Genomic DNA, 16,675 nt, shown 5'->3' on the forward strand with positions numbered 1-16,675 from the left:
ATGGACGGCCCGGCCGGCCCCGAGCTCTGCTACCCGCAGCTCGCCAATGCCTCCTGCAGCGGCCTGATGCGCCCGCGCTCCGAGGCCGTCCTCCTCTACGCGCTGCTCTCCTGCGTCACCGTGCTCACCGTCCTCCTCAACCTCGTGGTCGTAGTCTCCATCTCCCACTTCCGGCGGCTCCGCAGCCCCACCAACGTGCTCCTGCTGTCGCTGGCCGTCTCCGACCTGCTGGTGGGGCTGCTGGTGATGCCGGTGGAGACGCTGCGCTTCATAGAGACCTGCTGGCTGCTGGGAGACCTCATGTGCGCTCTGTCCTACATCGTCGGCTTCACGCTCACGTCGGCCTCCGTGGGAAACATGGTGCTGATATCCATCGATCGCTACGTCGCCATTTGCTACCCTCTGCAGTACCCCTCCAAAATCACCAGCGGCAGAGCGGCGGCGGGTGTGTGTCTGTGCTGGGCCTGCTCCCTGCTCTACAACGGGCTGATCCTGAAGGACCATCTCCGGCAGCCGGACAGGTACAACACCTGCTACGGGGAGTGCCTGGTGGTGATCACCTACGTCTCCGGAACCGTCGACCTGGTGTTCACCTTCATCGGGCCCTGCTCCGTCATCATCCTGCTCTACATGAGGGTTTTCGTCGTGGCCGCGTCTCAGGCCCGCTCCATGCACCTGCAGATCGCTGGCACAGCCCAGACAGTGAGGGTGACTGCAAAGAAGTCTGAGAAGAAAGCAGCCAAGACTCTAGGCATTGTCATATTTGTGTTTCTGATGACTTTCTTTCCGTATTACTATCCCTCTCTTGCAGGACAGGACATCTCAAACAGCAGCTCGTCCTGGACCGTCGTGTCCTGGCTGCTGTACTTTAATTCCTGCTTGAACCCTCTGATATATGCTTTCTTCTACCCGTGGTTCAGAAAAGCCACGTGGCTCATCGTCACCCTGAAGATACGAGAGCAGAACTCCTGTCAGGCAAACATACTTTGAAGTGTCCGTGAAGCGTTTGTCATGAAACGGACCGAACGAGAGGAGGAAGCTTAAAATGTCTTAAATGGCATGTAATGGTGACCGGATGTGAAGTATCGTGTTTTATTTTTTAATAGTTTGTGATCGTCTTGATTTGTTTTAACTGTCGTCAGAAAACAAATCTTCAAATTCAGAAACTTGTGAGTCACGTCATGAGATATAAGACGTTGTGAAAGTTTCAGCTTCTTTAAATCGAGTCACTCCATGTCTTCAGAGTAGTTTTACTGCTGGTTAAGGTGAAACATGATCAACTTCATCCTGAAGATCATTAAAAAAAATGTTTATGTAAGCTGATGTGGTCTTGCTCTTATTTCTAACTATGGAACTATTAAAGGCTTTTGATTATTCCTTTCTTCAATCTTCATCTGTCTTTGTTGAAATATTACTGTAATCCAGACAAAAATGAGAGGTTCTTGTACTCAAGTGGGCCTTTTTTATTATTATGTATTCATGTGAATATATTTGACCCTTATTTACTGATTTCAGAGAGAATATTACTCACAAACATTAAAAAAAAAAATTCTAATGGAGGGTATGAGCTCAGAACAGGTTCTTATGATTTGAAAACTGCACGACAATAAATTTGACAACTGTTGTATCGAGTTTATTTGAAAATATCTGCACAACCCTGCATGTCAGGGAACACCTGAAAAGAAATATAATTCAGTGCAGCTCATCTTTTAAACTGAGACTGGCACTGCTCGCGGAAGTGTAATGTTTCCTTTTATTCACAGTGAAATGAACTACAAAATCTAAATTATTTTCCAGTGTTCAGTTCCAGTGGCAGATTGATGCGCTTTGCATCAGACCAGAACATCATAAGGCCCGAGGGCCAAATGTGGCCTTTTAGCTTCACTTGGCTGGTCCTCAGGGTGTCACTGGGAAATCCTGAGTCCAATCAGAATTACTGTTATTATTGGCTTTATTACATCAAAAACGGTCGCATTATGACAATATTGGTTGGATCCAGCATCTCGGCTAACAGAGCCAACAATTATTCCCTCACAAAACAAAATAAGATGCTTGATGAAGAAATACAGTGTATTCCTTCTGGACTGGGTTCAAAATTTAGAGAGATGTGCGAAAAAGAGTGTGAAAATGTGGAAAAGACTTTGCCACCCATAAAATCTGTGTTTAGAAAAATAAAAAGATCCTTTCAGGACATAATTCTTACTGAAAGAAAGTCAAGTCAGCTGATGTCTAGGCCACAATAGTGGCAGTAATTTTTCTAGTGGCACTTTCTTTTAAAAAGACACACACACATCATATTAACTGAAACATTATATTGATATACAATAAAATAATCAATACCTGGGATTTCGTGGGGCTAAAAGTCATCACATGCTGGACACCGTGGCTCTAGTTTCCCTTTGAAGTGTCTGGCTGCACACGGGTTGTGGATTTTTAAGCCAGATATGGGATTCTCTCCTTTTTTTGACAATGAAAGAAAATATTTCAGATTTGTATTGTATTTGAAATACTTTTCATTGCAGTTATTCTCCACAATAGGAGCTTGAAATAATAAACTTTATTTGTCAAGCCCATATCCATTCATATAATAAATGCAGGTCAAGGAGGGTGACTACAACAACAAGTATTTCACAGTGAATATACATGAAAAAACTTTAAAGAGGCAAACTGACATGTGAGGAAACTGATGAGATTTTCACAATAACACAAAACAAATCATGATTATCACAAACGCTGTAAGTTTGGCAGTGTTGGCGCTCTGGGTCCTCCAGAGCAGCAGGGGGCGCTGTGACATTGCAGCGACTCTTCAAGGCAGCAGCAGAAGAAGAAATCCTCCACAAGGCGGAAGGCGCGGCAAAACAAGTGCAGGTAGACTTTATTCTACTTTATTTACTCTTTCTCTCCAAAACACTCGTTTTATACTGTTCGTTATCATTAGAAATGATCTGAAGCCGAACAGAGAGTCAAGAAAAGCGTTTGGTTTGAAGTGACGCCTCGCTCTGACTAAAGACGTAACGTGGTTCCAACTGTTGAATTATTATCGCTTAAAAATGTTTTAGTTAACATTAATATTTTGTTTGAATGAGCATTCAGGTAGCTTTTCCATTTCTAGATTTTAAGAGTTCCAAATCTGACAACAGTCATGTTTTGAAATCATGAGTGATGAATAACGGCCACTGTGTCATGTGCAGAAGTATTCAGATGACACTGCAATTGTCGCATGTGTGAAGGGTAAGGATGAAAAAGAGTACAGGGAGCTCATCGCGGGATTCACCACCTGGAGCAGGGACAATGGTCTCATTCTAAACACCACTAAGACGAAGGAGATGATCATTGACTTTGGCAGGAAGCCCTCTCATCAACCTGTCATCATCGACGGAGAGAGTATTGAGGTTGTTCACACCTATAAATACTTGGGTGTGCACCTTGACCACAAACTGGATTGGTCAGAGCAGGCTCGGGCCCTGTATAAGAAAGGTCAGAGCAGGCTGTTTTTCCTGAGGAGACTTAAGTCCTTTGACGTGTGTGGTGACATGCTGTACATTTTCTACCAGTCTGTTGTTGCAAGTGCTGTTTTCTTTGGGGTTGTCTGTTAGGGCAGCAGTATGACAAAAAGAGACAGCAATCGGCTGGACAGACTGATCAGGAGGTGTGTGTCTGTGATGAGGAGGAAGGTGGACTCTGTTGGAGCAGTCTTGGAGAGGAGGATGGGGGCTCTAATGCAGAGTATCTTGAGGAACTCCAAACATCCACTGCACGACACAGTTGCAGCTCAAAAGAGTGAGCGGAGTAACAGGCTCCTGTCACTGCGCTGCAGAACTGAGCGCTTCAAGAGGTCGTTCATCCCCTCGGCAATCAGGCTGTATAACAGATGTGCCTGAGCCAAACTAAGTACACTACGAGCACTTTTATTTATTGTACTGTTGTTATTTATTATTTGCATGTGAATGATTTGTGTGCTGCTGGACACCTGAATTTCTCCCTTGGGAGATTAATAAAGTTTTATCTATCTATCTATCTATCTATCTACTGTTGCTGTGTGTGCAGGAGAACAGGAACATGTCTCAGCAGCGGATGGAAGACAGTCACCGCAGATTTCTGCAGGCCATGATGACCATTGGGGTCATCGACCGTCAAGGAGCAAAGACTCTGCATAGACGGTGCTGTGAAGAACATAAAAGTGAGTCGTAGAGCAGATTGTCTTCAAGGGTTTGAGCACCCAAACTTGTATTTATGTATTCCACTGAATGTCCACCTTTCTGTCCTCATTTTCCAATAATAAAAAAAATGACTACAAAATATCTAAACCAGGACTGATGAGCTTGTGAACACGGTGATTCTCTTGCAGCCCAACATTCGCCTGACAGACTGGATTCTTTCATCGACACCATCAACTCAAAGCTGCAGCCTCTGTTCATGCAGATAAGAAAAGGGATGTCCGAAGACGACGGGAACCAGTATTATGTTTTAGTGAGTATCTCTGGGATGTAGTGTCAAAGTGGTCTCTCCTCGTGTTTGTAGAATCAGGATTTTATTTCACAAATTTGCATCATCAGGTAGAGCACAATTAGAAAAAAAACTGTGATTTATCCGGTCAGCACCATCACCTGCATCCTTTATTTCTATCCATATTTTTAGATGTTTTAGCGTAACGATAAACTGTAACCCGCCTGTTTCCCTTTAATGATGTCCAGGTGAACACGGCTGAAACTGACGTCACCAGGATGTCTTCAGATTACGCCGACAATGAACTGGAACTGTTCAGAAAAACGGTGAGTCGCAGTATTTAAAGATTATAGAAACTTCACAGACACTTTTCCACACATGGCTCCTCCAGAAATGAAGGCGTGAAACATCATCATAGTTTCACTCGATGCTCTGGAGACAAAGGCCATTTAAATGTTGAATGGGAATTCTATAAATCGATCTTCATGTTCATGTCACTATTGATCAGTTAAAGCAGTCATCTCTCATCCATATTGTGCATTCTTTACTATTTCTGCATTACTCATGGTATTGAGAGACTCGTTTGTAAAGAGGTTAATACTTTGAACTCTGCTGCGATTCAGATGGACCTGATCATATCCTCTGAGAATGGTAAAGCCTCCTCCACTGATATACTGAACTGCACTGACACCATGACCTCCAAAAAACTGAAGAAGATTGAAACGGAGCAGCTCCTGAAGCGACTTGTGTGCGACAAGTGGCTCAGTGAGGTAAAACCCAGCAATTTAAGGACGATTCTACCACAAGGTTTGATTTGTAAACGCAGTTCAAACACTGACAGATATTTGTCTCAGCAACTTTAGAACATATATCCTTTAGTTGGGTCATCTATAAAGCAAACGGATCTCATTTGGAATATTTAGAGCTTTGTGAAACTTGAAAAGCTTCCCAATCATGCCAAAACTTCACAAACGCACATTTTACTCACACCCAGTGATTCACAAACAAAATCAGTGTAGTTTGCAAATTGAAAATGTTCTCAAACCAATGCATTTTGTTTTGCAAATAAGAAAAAAACCTAAAAAATAAATACGTCATGTGTCAGATAGATGTTGTACACATACAAAGAAACATATTTCTTCAATTACAAAAAAATATTCTTCAAATCCCAAAATAATTCTGCAACTATGTGACTTTTGGCAGACTTTTATTAGTGCCAAAAGTCACATATTAGTAGAACCAAACTGAGTTTTGTGAATCGTTGGATGTGAGTAAAACATGTTTTGTGTGTTTACAGGATTTTAACTCCAAAATGGTAGAAATGAACAAGGCTGTCAGGACTGTGTTCTTGTAATGTTGGTGTCACTTCCTTCAACTGTATTGACTGAAGAAGACAAATTGAACATTTCCAGCACAGTAGTTATTCTGCATTAACAAAATAGATTAAAAGACTTTCAGAAGTCTGATGTTCAGATGAATCTGGAATTGGTATATTTTGTGTTTCACATAATAAGCACCACTTGTTTCCCTCTCTTGGATTTCTTCAGTGTGGACTTTAACACCATTTTTCTCTATAGAATCAAGGGGAATACACCTTGTCCACCAGGTGTATCATCGAGATGGAGCCTTATATCCGTGCGATGTATCAGGACCAGGTCAAAATGTGCCACATCTGTCACAACTTTGCTTTCCAGGTAAATGTCATCTTCCTTTTACTTTGAAGATAATCAGCTGTGATTACTGGTCTTCATTATAATTCCTGTGAAGCAAACTTTTATTTTTAGTAATTTTAAAAGACTATTGAATCTTTTTGTTGTGACCATAAAAATCTTTAGGCTTTTTTTTTTCTTTAACATTTCAAGTCTTAATATTAAATGTAAATTTGACTATGGATGATAGATGTAGAATCCAAAGACTCAGGGAAATAGGGTCTATGCACATCTCAACCACTTCCTGAACTTCAGGAGGCTCCTTGTTTCCTGTCTTTCATGATCATGATCGGACGAGCTGATTAATGCAGGTGTGTCTGAAGTTGTTACAGAGGTCAGACACACCTGCATTAATCAGCTCATCCTATCATGAAAGACAGGAAACAAGGAGCCTCCTGAAGTTCAGGAAGTGGTGAAGTTGTGCATAGAGTCCATTGATCCACCTTCCCTCTTCATTTTGAAAGCTGCACTGCCCCCTTCAGTGAAGTAGAGGTACTGCATCACATCCTGCTTTCTCATTGTATTTATTTCTTCCATTTTGCATTGCTTTTTCAATGGAAAGTGGGGACTTATGGCACACAGATCTGAATGTTTACAATCATCATGATTTGTTTTGTCTCTTTGTGATGATCTCACCTGCCTTCTGACATGTCCTTACTGTTAAAGTTTCCTAAAGATGTTGATTTTTATGGTTCTGACTGAGTGCAATCAGCTGCAGTAAATAGTGCAGTTCGTACTTTTGTCTGCTATAGAGTGTTTATACATGCATATTGTGCCTTGAACTGCATTTATTATATGAAATGTGCTTTACAAATAAAGTTTATTATCTCCAGCTCCTACCAACTTGTGTTGTAGAAAATAAATGTTTTGAATGTGATTTATTGTCAGCTCACAGATTTGTCTGATTTTAATTTTTCCTCAGTGCCAAATTTGTGACAATCCCGCATGTGGCATCAAAATCCACAACCCATGTGTGGCCAGATACTTCAAAGGGAGAGTGGAGCCTCGGTGCCCAGCATGTGATGACTTTTGGCCCCATGAAATCCCAGGTATTGATTAATTTATTGGTTATTAATATAATAATTCATATGTTACTTTTATTTAAAGCTAAACTGTATCAATTTGACACTGTAACTGAATACTTTTAATGTTTAAAAAAGATCTGATTTACCATTCATTCCACTGTGAATAAAAGGAAACGTTGAATCTTCATAATTTTTGTGATTTTCTTTTCATTGCAGAATTCCCGCAGCATCAGTCTTCGTCCAAAAGATGACCTCCTCAACAACTTCTTTTTTTTTTGATCATATTTGTTTTTTTTATTTCATATTTTTTTTAATGTTGACTTTCACAGAATTTCATTTTGTTGTTTCTTTGCAAACATAGTGTCAGTTGTTCAGTTCGTCTCCTCAGTTCTCCATCATACAAGGCTGTATAAATGTACAAATGTTTTTGCTGTTTTGTTTTATAAATAATAAACTCTTGATGCAACGGTTATCAAGTAGTGCAATTTTCCAGTGTTGCCTGCTGACTTCAAGCTCTGCCTCCCATTTTACAGTATCCAGGAGCCTCCAGTCAGCAGCACTCTGAGAAGAAGGGCTTCTGCTGAGATAATACAGCTTTTATGGAGGCTGCTGATTGTGAGCTTTATATTTTAAGCGTAGCCAAGGTGAAAAACCAAAAGAGGAAAAATGATAAATGCCACATTCACCCATTGGATCCTACTCACCGTCACTGCTCGGCCCCTAAAAATGTGCATTCACAGTTTCCTGCAACACTCCCGATTTATGTGGGAGTCTCCTGATATTCAACCCTTTCTCTTACCCTTCTCCAAATTTGCAATTTTTTTTCTGGAGAGTCAGTTTGTTAGATACATTGCAGTACATGTGTCTCTGTGGATTTAAAGCTCATTAAAAGTGATTTTGTTCACATCGCGGTGGGCTTGCTGTGAGTGGAGCTTACCAACCATCGCCCAAGAAAATCCCCCTCTTTTCCTTCGGCCAGTGTTGGCAGATGTGCGTTGCTGTTTTGTTTTTTGTAGATTATGACCTGCTATGACACAATTGCCTTGTTTATTCAGTTGATTTGTTCGTGCATTGGAAGCACTTGAAGATATTGAATATATTGATTATAGAGTACTGCATAATCTATAAAGTTACATATAAAAGTCAGCGGCTCCTCAAATCAATGTGTGGTTGAAATCCCAGAGTTTCCCACTAAGCTCTGTGACTTAGTGGGTTTGTCAACAGGGTCCTTAGTAAAATGCTCGAACAGTTTGTATAAGGTGTGAAAAGCTGTAAAAGAAGCTGTGACAGCTGGTTTAAAAGTATCTGGATCTGTGAAGTGAGAGCAGGAAGCGGCTTCTCAGGACATTTATTAATTGATTAACTTATTTATTTGTGTGTGGGTTCTATCGGCTTCTGCGACAGACTAAGGAAAGCCTAGTCAGAATTTATGATGGTTGCTGCTTGCAGTCCAGTGGCAGAGTTCTCACCAGTTATGTGGGAAACTGGGCTTTGGTTCCCAGCTAGGATATGGTTTTGTTTATTTTGGGGAAAAAACAATTTTACAGTCATGGATTTTTACAGTGATTTACACATTATGTTGGACAAGAAGAAAAGCCATCCCAGAGAACAGCCTGCTCCTATCCACTCTGGGATCATAAGCAATATCCAGCAGTAAACAGAGGATGAGTGTATTTTGTATTTAAGTTGAAGACCCATTACTTTTAATTTACTTTTATATCGTCTGAGAGATGTTACAAAAAGGATAGAGTGACCTTTAAAAAAAATATCCAAAACCTTTGTTTTCCTCCGTTGTGTGAAAAAAAAACATCAAATCATAACTTTTAAGAAGTTGAAGCTTTCACAACACCTTATATATATATCTGATGATGTGACTCACATGTTCCTGAATTTTAAGATTTGTTTTCTTGTTGAAACAAATGAAGACTTATTAAGAGTTCTGCTCTTGTATCTTCAGGATGACAGTGCACATCACCCTGAACAGTTCCCCAACATTATGCTTCTCTTCAGTAATGTCAGGGGTAGTGTGGAGAAGTTCAAGAGATAAAACATGATTGTTACAAGGGTAACTCTCTCAACCACTCAGATCATATTCCCTCCCTCAATGCTCCACTTGGAGAGCAAAGAGCAATCATCAAGGACAGAGAGCATATGAACTGAATCAATGCTCTCTGCTGTCTTCATGCTCAGGAGGAAATATCACACCTCATCATCGTGGGTAGCGAGACCAAACACTTTAGAAACACATTTCTCAAGTCAAGAACTATAGAAATGATCCCTGAAAGTATAGTCTTAACTTCCTTCAGTCCGAACAGCAGTGGCCTTGAATGGGACAGTCTTTCCCATCACTGGTCTGTCAGAACTACAACATACAAACTAGAACAACACAAACACAACAGCAGAATTCACACAATGATCTCAAATTATAATGCATGTGAAAATGCTCAGACAGCCATGAAGATTGATTTACCCCAGTAGAAAATTTTAGGTTGCTGAACATAAACTTAACACCACATAAACCCCAGTTCAGCATGATCAGATACCTCGTATGGGGTACACCCCCTACATATCCCTCAGAAGCGTTTATCTCATTTCCCCAATCCTGATTGCTGACGATCATGACACCCTGCTGAGGATGGACCCCACCTGCCCTTATATAGCTTATGCTACCATGCAGCATCGCTCACAAGAAGCGCATCTTCTTGCTTCACCCAGCAACAAGGACTGTCTGGTGAGGACATCTGACTCATGCTACTCTGAGAACCAGAGTTACAAAAGGTCATAATATAAGGTCATAATACATCATAAACAGCCCTGTAGCGGAGCCAGAATGGGGGCAAGGGGGCGGTCCGCCGCAGGGCCCACAAGGTCATAGGGCCCCCGTTTCATGTGATGTGTTCACATTTAATCAGAAATTAATTATTATAATAAATGTGCAGTGTGTGAGAGAAGGTATACGCATATGATTGTGGGCTCCAATTTTCAAGTTCTTACATTACGACTGTCCATGAATGCATCAGAGCTGTAAGCCAGCGCTGATTGGCTGTGCGGCATGAACGAGTTTTTTCTTTTGCACTTGATCTGAACTCTCTGGAGGGAAGTTAAACAGTATGCTAAACACTATGCTAGCCGCTAGCGGTACTACCCAAAACCTAACATCGGAGCCATTGGTGAGTCAGTGAAACCTTCAAAAATATCATCTTTATCAGAATGCTGTGGTCTTAAACACCTGGATATTTGAATGTGCCTTGTGTTGCTATTAACTATAAGAGACGCCGAGTCTATTTTTTTCTAATATACGTGAATTCCAAAAGATATAGATAGCTGTGTCTATATCTATCTGAATAGATTGTGTAATTTTAGACCAGCTGTGTTCATTTTATATTTAAGCTGTATCAAAGATGGTCCAGATTTAGCTCGTGACTTTTTTAAATACGTTTCAGCACCATGGACAGGCATGCTCTGAGATTGACACCCGCCCAGGCCGTCTTTGTATTTGTGTATTTGTGTGTATTTGGTGTGTGTGGTGTGTGTGTGTGTGTGTGTGGTGTGTGTGTGTGTGTTCTTGTATTTCTATCCTTGTCGGGGCCAATGTCCCCACAAGGTAGCAAAACGTGGAAGACGTGCCTTGTGGGGGACCTTTTTCCAGTCCTAAGTAGGAGAAAACAGTGTTTTCTTGACCATGTTGTTGTTACTGAAAAAAGTAAAAGTGCAAAACATTTCTTTAGGTTAGGCTTGTTGTGGTGGGGTTAGGGTGTAGGGTAAGGTCCGGGTTAGGGCTAGACATGAATGGAGTCAATGGACGGTCCCCACAAGGATAGAAATACAAGACTGTGCGTGTATGTGTGTGTGTGTGTGTGTGTGTGTGGGTGTGGTGTGTGTGTGGTGTGTGTGCGTGCGCGTGGTGTGCATTTGATTTTGACCTTCAGAACAAGTTTGTGAACTGGTTGGGACTTTATTCTGCTTTCTGAGCATATAGTTTGCTTGGTTCAATAAAAGTGAGCATTAGTGTGTTGTTTGATGGTAGCATGAAGATTGTTTGAATGGTAAATTACTATCATAAGGCCCGTGGAGAATGCTCCGCCCCCTCGGTATGAGACCAACTGACACAGCCAGTAAATCATACTGTAAAAACTGGCAACCCCACATATACCCCAATATACCTTTCTTGTGGAGAAAACTTTTCCATTGTCGTCATGTCAATGCACGGGAAAGGACATGTGCCTCAAACACCCTCCACTATCAGAAATGAAGAGACCTAGTAGGGGATGCCTAGCACTCTGAATAGCGGTTAATCACATTTTGAGGGAGCCTTGCAGTATTGAATTACACCACTCAGGGGCCAGGCCCAAAGGGCCAGGAGCTCTGGGACCCCAGGCACCTCCACAGCCTGCCGGCGTGCAGCCAGAACTTGGGAGTTGTTGGCTTGATATCTTGTTGCTGCAGGAGTATCCTGTAGGAGACATCAAAACAAATGCTAGGAGTGAGTATTACTGTTTTTAAAGCGAACTTTTCATTCCACCACATGACTAGCATCAGTTTTGATCATTCTGAATAGAATGACATGTTCAACAACCATTGAATTGGACATCTGAAAATTTAGTGAGAACTACTACTTTGAGGGACCTGCAGTGAGCTACTACGACAACGTTCAATCTCTTGCTTTATCATGACATCAGAATAGTTCTGTTACCACTCGGAACATACTCCCTCCTCAATGCTCCACTTGGAGGCAAAGAACAATCATCAGTAGCAGAGAGCATATGAACTGAGCCATACTCTCTGCCGTCTTCATATGCTCAGAGGGAATATTACATCTCATCATCGGGAGTAGCGAGACCAGACACTTTAGAAACACATTTCTCAAGTCAAGAACTATAGAAATGATCCCTGAAAGTATAGTCTTGACTTCATTCAGTCCAAACAGCAGTGGCCTTGAATGGGACAGTCTTTCCCATCACTGGTCTGTCAAAGTACAACATACAAACTCGAACAACACAAACACAGCCCGCTCGACAAACGCCCCATTCATTATCACCAGTGTTTCCCCTAGGTTGAGAATTACTTGTGGTGGTGGGCCGGGCGGTGTAGGAGGACGTTGCGGTCTTTGATAAGTGCATTCACAATAGCCTAGTCAAACTGGTTTATGAACCATGTATTATTTATTCTAGATACATTTTAAGCCTGCTTTAACATAAACAGAACCAAAAGAAAAGTGAAATAAAAAAAAATGAAGGAAAAATAGCCATTTAAAGCCACTTGCAAAGCTAGTTGCAAAGCTGACCGTTTGTGTCAGAGCAGTGTATTTTTCTTGGTTTAGTAAAAAAGATCTCCAATGCCTTTCAGTAAGGAAAGGATCGGGGGTCAGGTCCATTTATGCTGATGCGCATGCATGCAGCAAGATGCTCCCATTGCAGCCTGTTCCTCAGTTCAGTTTTGATCTAAAAGAGAAAAAAAACTTGCATAACCATAATGCAAAAGAGCACAAGAAAATTAACTGAAATTATTCACATTGTGCTCTTATGCATTATGGTTTAAATCACTTACTAGAGCTGGGCGATATAGCCTCAAATCAATATCACGATAATATTAAGCAGTTCACCTCGATAACGATAAATGGATGATAATTATCTACTTGGGGGGGGCATTTAATCACAGCTTTTTATTGTACTGTATTAAATTTATGACAGCTTACTGTGGGCTCAGGTGGTGCAAACGTTATTATTATTTTATTTCTCATTAAATGGGGTCAATTTTCATGAAATGCTATTACATTTATCAAGATTAGGGTACAAAACATATCTATGTATCCTAACTTTCACAGCAACAGACGTCCAAATCCGACAGAACTCTGCTGGTAATGTAAATGTCTTCTCTGTGGGCTTTAGGGAAAATCCGATGACTGGAAGACTATAGAAAATTATTAATGTTCCGTGGTTCCAGATGATTCCAGTGTGATGTGGTGTTTTGAAAAGCTGAGAATGGAACACAACTGGACGTCTACCTGTCCCTGAATTACAAATGAGCCCAACTTATTTGTTTACAATCTCCTTCTCAGTTTCCTGTCCATACAGCATCGCTTCAGGAAATATCTACATCCACGCAACATAACAAGGACTCAAAACGATGTAGTTCACCCGCCAGGCCTTCAGATGGCGCTGTCACTCTGACACAGCAACTCCAAAATAGAGAAGAAGACACGGAGCAGGACTCGGAGCTGCACACGCAGCGTCATATAAACAAACACAACACCAGAACATACAGCCTGCTCAATAAAACAGCATGAGGAGCTTCTGCAGGAAAAATCAGCCAATCGAGCTGATTATAAGTTTTACTGTCCGGGACGGTCGACCAGCATTAATCTGCAGCCTGCAGGCTGTTAGCCTGTAGCCGGTAGCAGCTAAACTAGCATGCTTCCATGCTATGTGTCCAGAGATCAGAGTACACGGGGGTGCGCGAGCCTGACACCCAGTGTGAGAGACAGACCGCGCGTTTTTTTTTTTTCATTCATCTTCTTGGGCGGGTGTCAATCTACTTGGGCGGCCCGCCCAAGTAAAGTGTATGTAGGGGAAACTCTGTTATCACAGTTCAAACTGAAATGACCCAGAATGATTTGCAGAAATTTAATGCTTCATAATGTCAGAGTGTTTCATGTGTTTATGTAATTTAAACGGGGTTGCTGTTTGTTGAGTAAAGAGTGAGGTCCAGTTGAGACAAATTTCAAAAGTACTTCCTAACGGCAGAATTCACACAATGATTTTAAAATATTAACGCATGTGAAAATGCTCAGACATCCATGAAAATTGATTTAACCTTAACCTTAACCTTAACCTTAACCTTAACCTTACCTTTACATAACATAACCCCCAGCTCAGCACGATCAAGATTATGGGGTACACCTGATCATGACACTCTGAGCTCCGAGCAACATGACACTTGTTTTTGAAAGAAAGAGAAGGAAAATACTTTTTCAGGTAGCACTATTTATACAAGTTGGGGAACACTTAACGTACAAAACAAAAGTATTTATTTAGGCAGAAAGCTGATATGTAAACAGCGCTGCAGCAGGGAAACACTGTCAATCTGGGAAACTTCTCTAACAGCTATATAAAGTCCTGATTGGAGTCGCGGTGTGATGTCTGTCTGAAATGCAGCTTAATTAAGATGCTGTAAAAAAATTGGAAACATGCTGCTGTTTTCTTATAAAAGCTGCATGAAACCTTTGGAACTTTGACAAGTCGATATGTGATGAAATAAATGAATGAGATGAATCTGGTTTCAACTCTCCACCTCACCATCTGTACATGTCGGGTCTTCATACACCAGGGTTAAAAACTAGTGTATGGCGGTGCACTCATTCTCATGTCAAGTAGAGTTTTTTAAAATCTGACGTCAGCGTAGGAAGTGGCATAACTGGAACAGCAGCCAGAAACACCTTTCTTGTGGAGTGACTTTTTATTTGTCAATCATGTCAATGCACTGAGAGGACATGTGCCTCAAAAACACCTCCACTATCAGTCATAAAGACCTAGTAGGGGATGCTCTAGCACTCTGAAACAGTCTCAATTACATTTTGAGAGAACCTTGCAGTATTTAAATTAACACCACTCAGGGGCCAGGCCCAAAGGGCCAGGAGCTCTGGATAGTTAACTCATGGTTAAGCTGGTTAGTTGACCTGAGGCGCCATGAATTAGCTGGTGTGCTAATTGACCAGGATGGTATCAGCTGCTGACCTAAAGCGTATAACAATCCTTCCCTCAGGTGTGGTCGGCAGTCGACTGTCCAGGCTGTGGTGAAGCAGGAGGGTTGTGGGTGTGGCTGCTAGCGTTCAGCGATGGAGCAGCAGCTGAGTTAGCTCCAATCTATAAACAGGTGGTTCCATTCTAGTCATGATCACCAGCCAATGAGAGTTGGCGTCATGAGAAAAAATGCTTCTGAGGCATATGCAGAGGAATATCCTATAGTGAGACATCAAAACAAATACAAGAACAGAGAACCACTGTCCTTGGAAGTACAACTTTTCTTTCACACATGAATTTTGGCTATTCTGAATGGAATTCTGTCTTCAACAATCACTGAATTAACATTTGTAGCTGAGTGAGCATTACTACTTTGAGTGACCTGTGATGAGCTACTCTGATAATGGTTCAGTCTCTTTTTTAACATAACATCCCGAGTAAGTTCTGTTTCCACTCTGAACATATTCCCTCCCTCAATGCCCACTTGGAAAGCAAAGAGCAATCATCAGTAGCAGAGAGCATATGAACTGAGGCCTACTCTCTGCCGTCTTCATGCTCAGGGAGGGAATATTACATCTCATCATCGTGGGTAGCGAGACCAGACACTTTAGAAACACATTTCTCAAGTCAAGAACTATAGAAATGATCCCTGAAAGTATAGTCTTGACTTCCTTCAGTCCGAACAGCAGTGGCCTTGAATGGGACAGTCTTTCCCATCACTGGTCTGTCACAACAACGACACACACAAACTTTGGCCAAGGCAGGGCATATTTAGTCAACAGTCAAACACTCTCTAAATTTCATTGCCTCAGTTTTACTTTGCATTTTCCCACATTGGTGTTTCTCATTCCAAATCACCCATAAATGTACGTTCTCTCATTAGAGAAACCCACACGTCATGCTGTTCCCGGTATCTTCACAAACAACAGACTCGCTTCAGATGATGATGATGATGATGATGATAATTTCTACATGAGCGGAGGAAGCACTTCATTGCATCACTTCAAAAAATGAATAGAAAACGTCTCACTTCATCATAAAAAAAAAACAAACAACCAACTCCATGGAGGCATTGGTCCTGTTTCGATCCAAGCTGATTGTCAAAAACTTGTTTATTGTCACAGTTCAGATGGAATAACAGGAACTTGTGTCTGCAAAAGACTGGAGACCAATGACCCTAAACATACAGCAAGAGTTTATAATGGAAAGGTTCCGATCAAAGAATATCCAGGTATTAAAATGAACATGTCAAAGTCCACAAGTCCAGACCTTAATTCAGTTGAGAATCTCTGGTAAGACTTGGAAAAAAAGCTGTTCACAGACGCTCTCCATCCAACGCAATGGATGTAGTAATGGAGTGATGGAGTAATGTTCACCTGCACCTGTCATAATGTTCAGCTTCTATCAGTTTTTCTCTTTTTCGTCTCTTTGTATGAAGGGACTTTGGACCAGTTTTCAACTACCATACAGTGAAGATAAAGTCGCTTTCACTTTTTAAATTGCAGATTTAACTCCATGCTTTTGAGATGCAAGTGCATCGATGTGGATATTGTTGCATCATGTGTTGTTCTTTAGTGTGTTTGTTAACACCTTTGACTGGAAGTCACTTGTGGTTTCAAGTGTTATCAGACTTTAATCGGAGGCGTGAGCGAGTCCCCGAGGCCCCCAACGCAGCAGGCATGGTACATGACTGAATTTCACTGTGCATACAGAATACTTCGATAAGTTTTTGAGTGTTTATTTCAAATTTAATGCA

The 16,675-nt window shown here is 41.4% G+C and overlaps 2 protein-coding genes and 3 non-coding genes across 5 annotated transcripts; 2 read left to right on the plus strand and 3 right to left on the minus strand.

Annotated features, from left to right (window-relative positions):
- On the plus strand, window positions 1-990 carry LOC115389804 (trace amine-associated receptor 13c-like). Its single transcript, XM_030093378.1, has one exon. The coding sequence runs from the start codon at window positions 1-3 to the stop codon at window positions 988-990; it is 990 nt and encodes a 329-aa protein (XP_029949238.1).
- A 1,819-nt stretch (window positions 991-2,809) lies between these two features.
- nsmce1 (NSE1 component of SMC5/6 complex) lies at window positions 2,810-7,641 on the plus strand. The gene is made up of 8 exons (XM_030093821.1): window positions 2,810-2,868; window positions 4,048-4,180; window positions 4,349-4,470; window positions 4,695-4,772; window positions 5,070-5,216; window positions 6,024-6,140; window positions 7,078-7,204; window positions 7,397-7,641. The coding sequence occupies exons 2-8, from the start codon at window positions 4,060-4,062 to the stop codon at window positions 7,429-7,431; spliced, it is 747 nt and encodes a 248-aa protein (XP_029949681.1). The 5' UTR covers window positions 2,810-2,868; window positions 4,048-4,059; the 3' UTR covers window positions 7,432-7,641.
- Window positions 7,642-9,257: 1,616 nt separating this feature from the next.
- Window positions 9,258-9,474, minus strand: LOC115391169 (small nucleolar RNA U3). Its single transcript, XR_003931731.1, has one exon. It is a non-coding gene; the product is annotated as a small nucleolar RNA U3 (small nucleolar RNA).
- Window positions 9,475-11,871: 2,397 nt separating this feature from the next.
- Window positions 11,872-12,086, minus strand: LOC115391175 (small nucleolar RNA U3). Its single transcript, XR_003931736.1, has one exon. It is a non-coding gene; the product is annotated as a small nucleolar RNA U3 (small nucleolar RNA).
- Window positions 12,087-15,368: 3,282 nt separating this feature from the next.
- LOC115391174 (small nucleolar RNA U3) lies at window positions 15,369-15,584 on the minus strand. The gene has a single exon (XR_003931735.1). It is a non-coding gene; the product is annotated as a small nucleolar RNA U3 (small nucleolar RNA).
- Between the last annotated feature and the right edge of the window lie 1,091 nt (window positions 15,585-16,675).

The sequence above is a fragment of the Salarias fasciatus genome, chromosome 6 (genome assembly GCF_902148845.1).
Source record: "Salarias fasciatus chromosome 6, fSalaFa1.1, whole genome shotgun sequence".
Lineage (NCBI taxonomy): Eukaryota > Metazoa > Chordata > Actinopteri > Blenniiformes > Blenniidae > Salarias > Salarias fasciatus.